General features: G+C 50.6%; 1 protein-coding gene across 7 annotated transcripts in view; it reads left to right on the top strand.

Moving 5' to 3' along the window:
- The window catches only part of LOC129843765 (WD repeat-containing protein 7-like), a gene marked incomplete at its 5' end in the record, with an annotated part of 295,613 nt that overhangs the window by 13,592 nt on the left and 266,735 nt on the right, over positions 1-15,286 (top strand). For all 7 annotated transcript variants that reach the window (XR_008757881.1, XR_008757880.1, XR_008757883.1 and 4 more), the window contains 3 exon segments: positions 8,963-9,196; positions 10,254-10,547; positions 10,664-10,860. Coding sequence is in view for 2 of the 7 variants with exons in the window: in XM_055912362.1 (XP_055768337.1) it covers positions 8,963-9,196; positions 10,254-10,547; positions 10,664-10,860 (725 nt within the window).

Raw genomic sequence — 15,286 nt, forward strand, 5'->3', positions numbered from 1 at the left:
CGTTCACACCGCTCTCCGCCCGTTCACACCGCTCTCCGCCCGTTCACACCGCTCTCCGCCCGTTCACACCGCTCTCCGCCCGTTCACACCGCTCTCCGCCCGTTCACACCGCTCTCCGCCCGTTCACACCGCTCTCCGCCCGTTCACACCGCTCTCCGCCCGTTCACACCGCTCTCCGCCCGTTCACACCGCTCTCCGCCCGTTCACACCGCTCTCCGCCCGTTCACACCGCTCTCCTCTCCTCCCCTCCGCCCGTTCACACCGCTCTCTGCCTGTTCACACCGCTCTCTGCCTGTTCACACCGCTCTCCGCCCGTTCACACCGCTCTCCGCCCGTTCACACCTCTCTCCGCCCGTTCACACCTCTCTCCGCCCGTTCACACCTCTCTCCGCCCGTTCACACCTCTCTCCGCCCGTTCACACCGCTCTCCGCCCGTTCACACCGCTCTCCGCCCGTTCACACCGCTCTCCGCCCGTTCACACCTCTCTCCGCCCGTTCACACCTCTCTCCGCCCGTTCACACCTCTCTCCGCCCGTTCACACCGCTCTCTGCCCGTTCACACCGCTCTCCGCCCGTTCACACCGCTCTCCGCCCGTTCACACCTCTCTCCGCCCGTTCACACCTCTCTCCGCCCGTTCACACCTCTCTCCGCCCGTTCACACCTCTCTCCGCCCGTTCACACCGCTCTCCGCCCGTTCACACCGCTCTCCGCCCGTTCACACCGCTCTCCGCCCGTTCACACCGCTCTCCGCCCGTTCACACCGCTCTCCGCCCGTTCACACCTCTCTCCGCCCGTTCACACCTCTCTCCGCCCGTTCACACCTCTCTCCGCCCGTTCACACCGCTCTCCGCCCGTTCACACCGCTCTCCGCCCGTTCACACCGCTCTCCGCCCGTTCACACCGCTCTCCGCCCGTTCACACCGCTCTCCTCCCCTCCGCCCGTTCACACCGCTCTCCGCCCGTTCACACCGCTCTCCGCCCGTTCACACCGCTCTCCGCCCGTTCACACCGCTCTCTGCCCGTTCACACCGCTCTTCTCCCCTCGACCCGTTCACACCGCTCTCCTCTCCCCGTTCACACCGCTCTCCTCTCCCCGTTCACACCGCTCTCTGCCCGTTCACACCGCTCTCCTCCCCTCCGCCCGTTCACACCGCTCTCCGCCCGTTCACACCGCTCTCCGCCCGTTCACACCGCTCTCCTCTCCTCCCCTCCGCCCGTTCACACCGTTCTCCGCCCGTTCACACCGCTCTCCTCTCCTCCCCTCCGCCCGTTCACACCGCTCTCCTCTCCCCGTTCACACCGCTCTCCGCCCGTTCACACCGCTCTCCTCTCCTCCCCTCCGCCCGTTCACACCGCTCTCCGCCCGTTCACACCGCTCTCCGCCCGTTCACACCGCTCTCCTCTCCTGTGGGTACGCTGTGACTGTTCAAATGGTCAATATGATTGTATATTTCATTATGAGGGTTGGGGTCAAATCTATTTAAATGCTGTCCATTTTTCAGCAAGTAAACTGAAATTCCAATTTTTCTCTTTGAAAATGATCTGCTATGATAATGCACTATACCAATCTTCCTCTCTATATTCTTTGACTGCTCTCTTTATCAGCCAGTCAGATGGGTTGGTTGCTATGCAGACTCTCCAGTCCACTGGCTCTATATGTAGTCCAGGGGGAGAGTTTAATAGAAGTGATATGAAATGCTCCCTGCTCCTTCCCTGGCATTTCAGGCGCACTGGCTCTGTGATTCTGTGATTGAATTATCTGTTGTTATTCTGGGGACTGTCCTAGCTCCACTCTGCTCTCCTGTGTGTCTGTCCTCTCCTAGCTCCACTCTGCTCTCCTGTGTGCCTGTCCTCTCCTAGCTCCACTCTGCTCTCCTGTGTGTCTGTCCTCTCCTAGCTCCACTCTACTCTCCTGTGTGTCTGTCCTCTCCTAGCTCCACTCTGCTCTCCTGTGTGCCTGTCCTCTCCTAGCTCCACTCTGCTCTCCTGTGTGTCTGTCCTCTCCTAGCTCCACTCTACTCTCCTGTGTGTCTGTCCTCTCCTAGCTCCACTCTACTCTCCTGTGTGTCTGTCCTCTCCTAGCTCCACTCTGCTCTCCTGTGTGTCTGTCCTCTCCTAGCTCCACTCTACTCTCCTGTGTGTCTGTCCTCTCCTAGCTCCACTCTACTCTCCTGTGTGTCTCCTCTCCTAGCTCCACTCTGCTCTCATGTGTGCGTGTCCCCTCTGCTCCCCTATCGCTCCAATGTGATTTGGGAATGAGGTCTGGTTCCCTTGTGGTCTCAGATGTTAGAGATGCACCTGATTCCACACAGCGAGCTACCACCATATCTGCTACCATCATATCTGCTACCATCAGCCCAACCCCGTTCCTCTCTCCAGCCCAACCCCGTTCCTCTCTCCAGCCCAACCCCGTTCCTCTCTCCAGCCCAACCCCGTTCCTCTCTCCAGCCCAACCCCGTTCCTCTCTCCAGCCCAACCCCGTTCCTCTCTCCAGCCCAACCCCGTTCCTCTCTCCAGCCCAACCCCGTTCCTCTCTCCAGCCCAACCCCGTTCCTCTCTCCAGCCCAACCCCGTTCCTCTCTCCAGCCCAACCCCGTTCCTCTCTCCAGCCCAACCCCGTTCCTCTCTCCAGCCCAACCCCGTTCCTCTCTCCAGCCCAACCCCGTTCCTCTCTCCAGCCCAACCCCGTTCCTCTCTCCAGCCCAACCCCGTCCCTCTCTCCAGCCCAACCCCGTCCCTCTCTCCAGCCCAACCCCGTCCCTCTCTCCAGCCCAACCCCGTCCCTCTCTCCAGCCCAACCCCGTCCCTCTCTCCAGCCCAACCCCGTCCCTCTCTCCAGCCCAACCCCGTCCCTCTCTCCAGCCCAACCCCGTCCCTCTCTCCAGCCCAACCCCGTTCCTCTCTCCAGCCCAACCCCGTTCCTCTCTCCAGCCCAACCCCGTCCCTCTCTCCAGCCCAACCCCGTCCCTCTCTCCAGCCCAACCCCGTCCCTCTCTCCAGCCCAACCCCGTCCCTCTCTCCAGCCCAACCCCGTCCCTCTCTCCAGCCCAACCCCGTTCCTCTCTCCAGCCCAACCCCGTTCCTCTCTCCAGCCCAACCCCGTCCCTCTCTCCAGCCCAACCCCGTCCCTCTCTCCAGCCCAACCCCGTCCCTCTCTCCAGCCCAACCCCGTCCCTCTCTCCAGCCCAACCCCGTCCCTCTCTCCAGCCCAACCCCGTTCCTCTCTCCAGCCCAACCCCGTTCCTCCCACCATTCCTCCCGTCATCTCGTCAGCCCAACCCCGTCCCTCTCTCTAGCCCAACCCCGTTCCTCTCGTCAGGCCGTTAGTAAAGACATTGGAAAAAATGGCTTTCTTAAGAGCATGTTCTTTTTCTTCTATGTCCTAGAGTAGTGTGTGTGTGTGTGTGTGTGTGTGTGTGTGTGTGTGTGTGTGTGTGTGTGTGTGTGTGTGTGTGTGTGTGTGTGTGTGTGTGTGTGTGTGTGTGTGTGTGTGTGTGTGTGTGTGTGTGTGTGTGTGTGTGTGTGTGTGTGTGTGTGTGTGTGTGTGTGTGCGCGCGTGTGCGGATGGCGGGGCGATATAAATGAATGCCTGCAGCTATGATAGAAGGAATGGATGGAGAACGGGGGGGGTGTTTTCTGCTCATCTTCTCGAGTCCGTCTGAAGCCTAGTTGTGTCCTGAGAGAGGGGGAGGGAAAGGGAGGTGGACAGGGGAAGCTGGGGGGAGGGTCCCTTTGTCTTGTGGTTTTGGCAGTCGTTATCCTGTAGAGGGCAGCCTTCCTCCATCAAAAGAACACCACAATCTGTCATCATCAATGAGAGGTTGAAAGAGCTCATTCATTAAGCCACACTGATCAGAACCCATCAGAACTGCTGCTGCAGGACACGTTGAGTTCTGAGCATATCTCCACGTCTAAGGGTATGTGTGCAACTTCTCTGCTGTGTGTGTCGCAGGTGCAATGGTTCACCATCAGTCAGGACACTATAAAGGCTAATTACTGAACAGGGAAGCCGTGAACTGGGCTGGGGCTTCTCTCTCTCACACACACACACACACACACACACACACTGGCGTCTCACGGCTCGTTACGGAGTGTGACTCGGAGCCTGGAGAAGTAGACATCTGTCGGAACAACTGAGCCGACACAGTCTGTGGCTTTGACAGACCGAGCTGACGGCTCCGATCCCAGACAGACCGAGCTGATGGCTCCGATCCCAGACAGACCGAGCTGATGGCTCCGATCCCAGACAGACCGAGCTGACGGCTCCGATCCCAGACAGACCGAGCTGACGGCTCCGATCCCAGACAGACCGAGCTGACGGCTCCGATCCCAGACAGACCGAGCTGACGGCTCCGATCCCAGACAGACCGAGCTGACGGCTCCGATCCCAGACAGACCGAGCTGACGGCTCCGATCCCAGACAGACCGAGCTGACGGCTCCGATCCCAGACAGACCGAGCTGACGGCTCCGATCCCAGACAGACCGAGCTGACGGCTCCGATCCCAGACAGACCGAGCTGACGGCTCCGATCCCAGACAGACCGAGCTGACGGCTCCGATCCCAGACAGACCGAGCTGACGGCTCCGATCCCAGACAGACCGAGCTGACGGCTCCGATCCCAGACAGACCGAGCTGACGGCTCCGATCCCAGACAGACCGAGCTGACGGCTCCGATCCCAGACAGACCGAGCTGACGGCTCCGATCCCAGACAGACCGAGCTGACGGCTCCGATCCCAGACAGACCGAGCTGACGGCTCCGATCCCAGACAGACCGAGCTGACGGCTCCGATCCCAGACAGACCGAGCTGACGGCTCCGATCCCAGACAGACCGAGCTGACGGCTCCGATCCCAGACAGACCGAGCTGACGGCTCCGATCCCAGACAGACCGAGCTGACGGCTCCGATCCCAGACAGACCGAGCTGACGGCTCCGATCCCAGACAGACCGAGCTGACGGCTCCGATCCCAGACAGACCGAGCTGACGGCTCCGATCCCAGACAGACCGAGCTGACGGCTCCGATCCCAGACAGACCGAGCTGACGGCTCCGATCCCAGACAGACCGAGCTGACGGCTCCGATCCCAGACAGACCGAGCTGACGGCTCCGATCCCAGACAGACCGAGCTGACGGCTCCGATCCCAGACAGACCGAGCTGACGGCTCCGATCCCAGACAGACCGAGCTGACGGCTCCGATCCCAGACAGACAAAGGAGCTGAACTGTACCTATCCTCACTCCGCCTCACGCCGCTGCGCTTCTCTCTGCTGGTGTGTGTGTTAGGAGTCTCTTCTCTCTGACAAATGTCTGTCAGACAGGGGCCTGGTTATATATATATATATAACTCTAATACTATAATTATAGAATTTGCTACTCATTCAAAAATAGTTTAGGAGTACTGGTCATACACCATGTATATCACAATCATACTATGTGCTATTGTTCAAGTCCCATAACAAACCAATGTGTAATTGTTTGTTCAAGTCCCATAACAAACCAATGTGTAATTGTTTGTTCAAGTCCCATAACAAACCACTGCGTAATTGTTTGTTCAAGTCCCATAACAAACCACGGTGTAATTGTTTGTTCAAGTCCCATAACAAACCACGGTGTAATTGTTTGTTCAAGTCCCATAACAAACCACGGTGTAATTGTTTGTTCAAGTCCCATAACAAACCACGGTGTAATTGTTTGTTCAAGTCCCATAACAAACCAATGTGTAATTGTTTGTTCAAGTCCCATAACAAACCACGGTGTAATTGTTTGTTCAAGTCCCATAACAAACCACGGTGTAATTGTTTGTTCAAGTCCCATAACAAACCACGGTGTAATTGTTTGTTCAAGTCCCATAACAAACCAATGTCGCCTTTGGTATATTGTGCGTTCTGGTTTTGTAATTTTTCACTGAGATGCTGTAAAGTAGTTGGTTTTGTGTCCTCATGTCCTGAAGCCGATAGAGGAGGTCCAGCCTGAATACGCTGTTAGGCCTCCCTCCCTCCCTCCCTCCCTCATCCTTTCTCCTCTACGCCTGACCTTGTTCTGCTCTGTGATCACTGAGACACACACAGCAGTGCCCATTGAAGCTTTTTAACTGCCATTGAGCACAGTGACAATGCTGACCCTCAGTGTGCTAATTGTTAGAGATAGACCTTACTCTATTGTTTGAGCCCTCCCTCCCTCCCTCCCGGACAGAGCAGATGCAGGATAGGGGGGGAGGGGTTGGGGGGCTTGGGGACCTAACAGCAGCTTCTCTCTATAGCTCTCTTTCTCTCTTCTATCTCCTCTTGCTCTCTCTTTCTCCCTCTTCTCTCTCCTCTTCCTCTCTCTCAATCATCTCTCTTTCTCCCTCGTCTCTCTCCTCTTCATCTCTCTCAATCATCTCTCTTTCTCCCTCTTCTCTCTCTCCTCTTCCTCTCTCTCAATCATCTCTCGTTCTTTCTCTCTTGCTCTCTTTCTCTCCTCTCTTTATCCTCTCTCCTTATCATCTCTCTCTCCTTCTCCTCTCGTTCTTTCTCTCTCTCTCGCCTTCTCTCGTTCTTTCTCTCCCTCTCCTTCTCTCGTTCTTTCTCTCCCTCTCCTCTTGGAAGAAAGTAAACTAATGTTGTGACGGCCTAGTCCAGTCATTGTAGACCTTGTTTGTTTCTATGTAAACATCCTTTTCTGTGCAAAGAGTGTAGTAGTGCAGGGGCCTTTTCAAAGTGAATTACAATTGAATAGGGATTAGCATGTTTGTAAATGAGACTTGCCGTGGTTAGAAAACAGAATGAGATTCTGTGGGGGGAAAAAAGCTTGGGGACATTGGAGGTGAAATATACCATGTTGTTAACACACAGTGACTAAACATGTATCTGAATCCGGGCACAGTGAAACGGAAACGCAGTGATTGAGATTGATGATTGATTGATTGATTGATTGATTACATATACAGGGAGCTCCTAAAAGTATTGGGACAGTGACACAGAGTTTACATATACGGGGAGCTCCTAAAAGTATTGGGACAGTGACACAGAGTTTACATATACAGGGAGCTCCTAAAAGTATTGGGACAGTGACACAGAGTTTACATATACGGGGAGCTCCTAAAAGTATTGGGACAGTGACACAGAGTTTACATATACGGGGAGCTCCTAAAAGTATTGGGACAGTGACACAGAGTTTACATATACGGGGAGCTCCTAAAAGTATTGGGACAGTGACACAGAGTTTACATATACGGGGAGCTCCTAAAAGTATTGGGACAGTGACACAGAGTTTACATATACGGGGAGCTCCTAAAAGTATTGGGACAGTGACACAGAGTTTACATATACGGGGAGCTCCTAAAAGTATTGGGACAGTGACACAGAGTTTACATATACGGGGAGCTCCTAAAAGTATTGGGACAGTGACACAGAGTTTACATATACGGGGAGCTCCTAAAAGTATTGGGACAGTGACACAGAGTTTACATATACGGGGAGCTCCTAAAAGTATTGGGACAGTGACACAGAGTTTACATATACGGGGAGCTCCTAAAAGTATTGGGACAGTGACACAGAGTTTACATATACGGGGAGCTCCTAAAAGTATTGGGACAGTGACACAGAGTTTACATATACGGGGAGCTCCTAAAAGTATTGGGACAGTGACACAGAGTTTACCAACAGACATCCATATTGTTCTCAGTATCAACACAGAGTGTGAGACAAACGGCTATATTTCTGTATTCTTTAACGTGTTATAAACTCAGTCAAGTAGGGTGTTCAGAGGGTGCAACTACAGTGAGCTCCTAAAAGTATTGGGACACAGTGACACATTTGATGTTTTGTCTCAGTACTCCCAGTGCTTTGGATTTGAAATGATGGCATGACTATGAGGTTAAAGTGCAGACTGTCAGATTTATTTTGAGGGTATTTTCATCCATATCGGATGAACCGTTTATAAATTACACCACTTGTTGTACATAGTCCACCCATTTTAGGGGACCAAAAAGTATTGGGACAAATTCACTTATGTGTATTAAATTAGTAAAAAGTGAAGTATCTAGTTCTATATTCATAGCACCCAATTATTACATCAGGTTTGTGACTCTACAAATGTGTTGGATGCTTTTGCAGTTTGTTCTGGTTGTTTCAGATTATTTTGTGCCCAATAGAAATGAACGGTAAATAATGTATCGTGTCAGTTTTGGAGTCACTTTTACTGTAAATAACGATAGGATATGTTTCTACACACTTCTACATTAATGTGGATGCTACCATGGTTACGGATAATCCTGAATGAATCGTGAATAATGATGAGCGTTAAAAGCATTATATTATCATATGTAAATATCATCCTCCCAAGACATGCTGAACCCCCCTGTTACATTATATCATATAAATATCATCCTCCCATTATATCATATATAAATATCATCCTGCCATTATATCCTATATAGATATCATCCTCCCATTATATCATATATAGATATCATCCTCCCATTATATCATATATAAATGTCATCCTCCCATTATATCATATATAAATGTCATCCTCCCATTATATCATATATAAATGTCATCCTCCCAAGACATGCTAACCTCCCCTGTTATTACATTATATCATATATAAATATCATACTCCCAAGACATGCTAACCTCCCCTGTTATTACATTATATCATATATAAATATCATCCTCCCATTATATCATATATAAATATCATCCTCCCATTATATCATATAAATATCATCCTCCCATTATATCATATATAAATATCATCCTCCCATTATATCATATATAAATATCATCCTCCCATTATATCATATATAAATATCATCCTCCCATTATATCATATATAAATATCATACTCCCAACACACGCTGAACTCCCCTGTTATTACAATGGTGAGACGATATCATGTATTGGTGGTTATGATATTTGTGCATCTGTTACTCTCACACGGATTCATTCAGGATTCTCCGTCTTCGTTTCTTTTCCAGGGGAACCTGCAGAAGTACTCCAACAACAGTCTGGTGGTGCAGGCCATGAAGACCAATCTGACAGACCCTGACATGCATGTCCTGTTCTTCGACGTGGAGTCGGTGATCATCCAGCTGCTGACGGAGGAGGCCCAGCGGCCCAACCCCACCCTGGTCTCCCCTGAGACCCTCCAGAAGGCCCAGGCAGCAGCCGACAAGGGAGGGTCCTTCCTCGCCAACAAGATCTTCAAACAGGTGAAGGAGGGATGGATAGTTGGTCCTGCTGGGTTGGGACTGGGATGACTACCTATATAGTGCTATAATGCTAGCTCTGGCTAAATGGGGACTAGGGTGCCATGCTAGCTCTGGCTAAATGGGGACTAGGGTGCCACGCTAGCTCTGGCTAAATGGGGACTAAGGTGCCACGCTAGCTCTGGCTAAATGGGGACTAGGGTGCCACGCTAGCTCTGGCTAAATGGGGACTAGGGTGCCACGCTAGCTCTGGCTAAATGGGGACTAGGGTGCCACGCTAGCTCTGGCTAAATGGGGACTAGGGTGCCACGCTAGCTCTGGCTAAATGGGGACTAGGGTGCCACGCTAGCTCTGGCTAAATGGGGAGTAGGGTGCCATGCTAGCTCTGGCTAAATGGGGACTAGGGTGCCATGCTAGCTCTGGCTAAATGGGGACTAGGGTGCCATGCTAGCTCTGGCTAAATGGGGACGAGGGTGCCACGCTAGCTCTGGCTAAATGGGGACGAGGGTGCCACGCTAGCTCTGGCTAAATGGGGACGAGGTTGCCACGCTAGCTCTGGCTAAATGGGGACGAGGGTGCCACGCTAGCTCTGGCTAAATGGGGACGAGGGTGCCACGCGAGCTCTGGCTAAATGGGGACGAGGGTGCCACGCGAGCTCTGGCTAAATGGGGACGAGGGTGCCACTCTAGCTCTGGCTAAATGGGGACGAGGGTGCCACGCTAGCTCTGGCTAAATGGGGACGAGGGTGCCACGCTAGCTCTGGCTAAATGGGGACTAGGGTGCCACGCTAGCTCTGGCTAAATGGGGACTAGGGTGCCAATAGGCTGCCTCCTTATTACAGATATTATTCACATTATTCACAACAAAGTAATTGTTGGACTTATACAATTACTTTACCTTTTGTGCCTTGTACCTTTTATGAGAATCTGACTGTATAACATTTCCTTGGACAATAATCTAGTTGAAATACTTCTCATAAAAACTGCGCACAATAAGCCCCACCATGATTATTTCTGTTGTTTTTATTACTGACTGGCGTCCATTTTGTCATGTCCAACAGGTGAAGGAGACAATGAAGGAGACCATTAAGGAGCACCTCCTGGATGAAGACGAGGAGGAAGAGGAGGAGATGAGGAGACGTGAGGAGAAGTCTAAGTCTCTGTCTCTGTTGGAGTATAACCTGACTATGGACACGGCTAAACTGTTCATGTCCTGTCTCCACGCCTGGGGTCTCAACGGACCACTGGACGAGGTGTGTCTGAGCAGACTGGGCATGCTCAAACCCCACTGCCCCATCTCCTTCGGTCTCATATCCCGTGGAGGACATATGTCTCTCATGCTGCCCACCTTCAAGGTAAGATTTACATTTTTACTATTTAAATATTTTCCAAATATATATAATATAAATATTAGCTGATAGTTTTTATTTTATTTTTTAGAATCGATATGTAACTCTAATGTACTAATTAGGAGTCCCTGCTGCGTCAGATGGCCCTGTCCACGGGCAGGAAGTTGTCCCTGTCAGAGATGGTGGGTAAAGGGACATACGGAGTGTCCCGGGCCGTGACTACCCAGCACCTGCTCTCTGTCATCTCATTGGCTAACACCCTGATGGGCATGACCAATGCCACCTTCGTGGGAGAACACATGAAGAAGACACCCGTTAGGTACGCAGCATTGTCACACGGGCACCCGACACCTGGCTCAGGGGGGGGTATTTCATTAAAGGGGCAATCAGCAGTAGAAGAGATAACAAAGCAGTCTCCCCCGCCCCTGTTTCGGTAAACAGCTGAGGGATGAGGCTGGAGAAATGTAACCACTCTCTCCAATTCATAGACAGAGCTGTGGATGCAAGGACTGACCATACATGATATCACAATGATAGTTTGAACCATGTTTTGAGGCTATATAGTTTAAGATTTTCTTTCTTTACGAACATTGGAGTAAAACAAGTTTATATTTGGGTTCTGATGGACTGTGACAGTTGAACTGAGCTCATGAGGGAAGTTATATTCTTCAAGAATCAATGGGTACATATCATTCCAAACATACATGTAGCAATGGCTGATTGCCCCTTTAAAAGATGTACACACACACACACACAGGCATAGACTCGTAAGACATTACCGCATCACCGATTCTACTACAGCAGCATAATTGTTTTTTAAGTATACTGTGTAACACATTACATATTCCACCAACAAGATGATACTAAACAACAAAACACAGCACAGTAGAACCCTGCTCCACGTTTATGTATGTAGGTAGAACCCTGCTCCACGTGTATGTATGTAGGTAGAACCCTGATCCACGTGTATGTATGTAGGTAGAACCCTGCTCCACGTGTATGTGTGTATGTATGTAGAACCCTGCTCCACGTGTATGTATGTAGGTAGAACCCTGCTCCACGTGTATGTATGTATGTATGTAGAACCCTGCTCCACGTGTATGCATGTAGGTAGAACCCTGCTCCACGTGTATGTATGTATGTATGTAGAACCCTGCTCCACGTGTATGTATGTAGGTAGAACCCTGCTCCACGTGTATGTATGTATGTATGTATGTATGTAGGTAGAACCCCGCTCCACGTGTATGTATGTAGGTAGAACCCTGCTCCACGTGTATGTATGTAGGTAGAACCCTGCTCGACGTGTATGTATGTAGGTAGAACCCTGCTCGACGTGTATGTATGTAGGTAGAACCCTGCTCGACGTGTATGTATGTAGGTAGAACCCTGCTCCACGTGTATGTATGTAGGTAGAACCCTGCTCCACGTGTATGTATGTATGTAGAACCCTGCTCCACGTGTATGCATGTAGGTAGAACCCTGCTCCACGTGTATGTATGTATGTATGTAGAACCCTGCTCCACGTGTATGTATGTATGTAGAACCCTGCTCCACGTGTATGTATGTATGTATGTAGGTAGAACCCCGCTCCACGTGTATGTATGTATGTAGGTAGAACCCTGCTCCACGTGTATGTATGTATGTAGGTAGAACCCCGCTCCACGTGTATGTATGTAGGTAGAACCCTGCTCGACATGTATGTAGGTAGAACCCTGCTCCACGTGTATGTATGTAGGTAGAACCCTGCTCCACGTGTATGTATGTAGGTAGAACCCTGCTCCACGTGTATGTATGTAGGTAGAACCCTGCTCCACGTGTATGTATGTATGTAGGTAGAACCCTGCTCCATGTGTATGTATGTATGTAGGTAGAACCCTGCTCCACGTGTATGTATATATGTAGGTAGAACCCTGCTCCATGTGTATGTATGTATGTAGAACCCTGCTCCACGTGTATGTATGCAGGTAGAACCCTGCTCCATGTGTATGTATGTAGGTAGAACCCTGCTCCACGTGTATGTATGTAGGTAGAACCCTGCTCCACGTGTATGTATGTATGTATGTATGTAGGTAGAACCCCACTCCACGTGTATGTATGTATGTAGGTAGAACCCTGCTCCACATGTATGTATGTAGGTAGAACCCTGCTCCACATGTATGTATGTAGGTAGAACCCTGCTCCACGTGTATGTATGTATGTAGGTAGAACCCTGCTCCACGTGTATGTATGTATGTAGGTAGAACCCTGCTCCACGTGTATGTAGGTAGAACCCTGCTCCACGTGTATGTAGGTAGAACCCTGCTCCACGTGTATGTAGGTAGAACCCTGCTCAACATGTATGTATGTAGGTAGAACCCTGCTCAACGTGTACGTATGTAGGTAGAACCCTGCTCGACGTGTACGTAGGTAGGTAGAACCCTGCTCGACGTGTACGTAGGTAGGTAGAACCCCGCTCCACGTGTATATATGTAGGGAGAACCCTGCTCCACGTGTATGTATGTATGTATGTAGAACCCCACTCCGTGTATGTATGTAGGTAGAACCCTGCTCCACGTGTATGCATGTAGGTAGAACCCTGCTCCACGTGTATGCATGTAGGTAGAACCCTGCTCCACGTGTATGCATGTAGGTAGAACCCCGCTCCACGTGTATGCATGCATGTAGGTAGAACCCTGCTCCACGTGTATGCATGTATGTAGGTAGAACCCTGCTCCACGTGTATGTATGTATGTAGGTAGAACCCTGCTCCACGTGTATGTATGTATGTAGGTAGAACCCTGCTCAACGTGTATGTATGTATGTAGGTAGAACCCTGCTCCACGTGTACGTATGTAGGTAGAACCCTGCTCCACGTGTACGTATGTAGGTAGAACCCCGCTCCACGTGTATGTATGTAGATAGAACCCCGCTCCACGTGTATGTATGTAGGTAGAACCCCGCTCCACGTGTATGCATGTATGTAGAACCCTGCTCCACGTGTATGTAGGTAGAACCCTGCTCCACGTGTATGCATGTATGTAGAACCCTGCTCCACGTGTATGCATGTAGGTAGAACCCTGCTCCACGTGTATGTATGTATGTAGGTAGAACCCCGCTCCACGTGTATGTATGTAGGTAGAAACCTGCTCCACGTGTATGTATGTAGGTAGAACCCTGCTCCACGTGTATGTATGTAGGTAGAACCCTGCTCCACGTGTATGTATGTAGGTAGAACCCTGCTCCACGTGTATGTAGGTAGGTAGAACCCTGCTCCACGTGTATGTAGGTAGGTAGAACCCTGCTCCACGTGTGTAGGTAGGTAGAACCCTGCTCCACGTGTGTATGTAGGTAGAACCTCGCTCCACGTATGTATGTAGGTAGAACCCCGCTCCACGTGTATGTAGGTAGGTAGAACCCCGCTCCACATGTATGTAGGTAGGTAGAACCCCGCTCCACGTGTTTGTAGGTAGGTAGAACCCTGCTCCACGTGTATGTATGTAGGTAGAATCCTGCTGGACGTGTATGTATGTAGGTAGAACCCTGCTCCACGTGTATATATGTAGGTAGAACCCTGCTCCACGTGTATATATGTAGGTAGAACCCTGCTCCACGTGTATATATGTAGGTAGAACCCCGCTCCACGTGTATGTAGGTAGGTAGAACCCTGCTCCACGTGTATGTATGTAGGTAGAACCCTGCTCGACGTGTATGTATGTAGGTAGAACCCCGCTCCACGTGTATGTATGTAGGTAGAACCCTGCTCGACGTGTATGTATGTATGTAGAACCCTGCTCCACGTGTATGTATGTATGTAGGTAGAACCCTGCTCCACGTGTATGTATGTAGGTAGAACCCTGCTCGACGTTTATGTATGTAGGTAGAACCCTGCTCCACGTGTATGTATGTAGGTAGAACCCTGCTCGACGTGTATGTATGTAGGTAGAACCCTGCTCCACGTGTATGTAGGTAGGTAGAACCCTGCTCGACGTGTATGTATGTAGGTAGAACCCTGCTCCACGTGTATGTATGTAGGTAGAACCCTGCTCCACATGTATGTATGTAGGTAGAACCCTGCTCCACGTGTATGTATGTATGTAGGTAGAACCCTGCTCCATGTGTATGTATGTATGTAGGTAGAACCCTGCTCCACGTGTATGTATATATGTAGGTAGAACCCTGCTCCATGTGTATGTATGTATGTAGAACCCTGCTCCACGTGTATGTATGCAGGTAGAACCCTGCTCCATGTGTATGTATGTAGGTAGAACCCTGCTCCACGTGTATATATGTAGGTAGAACCCTGCTCCACGTGTATGTATGTATGTATGTATGTATGTAGGTAGAACCCCACTCCACGTGTATGTATGTATGTAGGTAGAACCCTGCTCCACATGTATGTATGTAGGTAGAACCCTGCTCCACATGTATGTATGTAGGTAGAACCCTGCTCAACGTGTATGTATGTATGTAGGTAGAACCCTGCTCCACGTGTACGTATGTAGGTAGAACCCTGCTCCACGTGTACGTATGTAGGTAGAACCCCGCTCCACGTGTATGTATGTAGATAGAACCCCGCTCCACGTGTATGTATGTAGGTAGAACCCCGCTCCACGTGTATGCATGTATGTAGAACCCTGCTCCACGTGTATGTAGGTAGAACCCTGCTCCACGTGTATGCATGTATGTAGAACCCTGCTCCACGTGTATGCATGTAGGTAGAACCCTGCTCCACGTGTATGTATGTATGTAGGTAGAACCCCGCTCCA

Source organism: Salvelinus fontinalis, unplaced genomic scaffold (assembly GCF_029448725.1).
Source record: "Salvelinus fontinalis isolate EN_2023a unplaced genomic scaffold, ASM2944872v1 scaffold_0160, whole genome shotgun sequence".
In the NCBI taxonomy this organism is placed as follows: Eukaryota; Metazoa; Chordata; class Actinopteri; order Salmoniformes; family Salmonidae; genus Salvelinus; species Salvelinus fontinalis.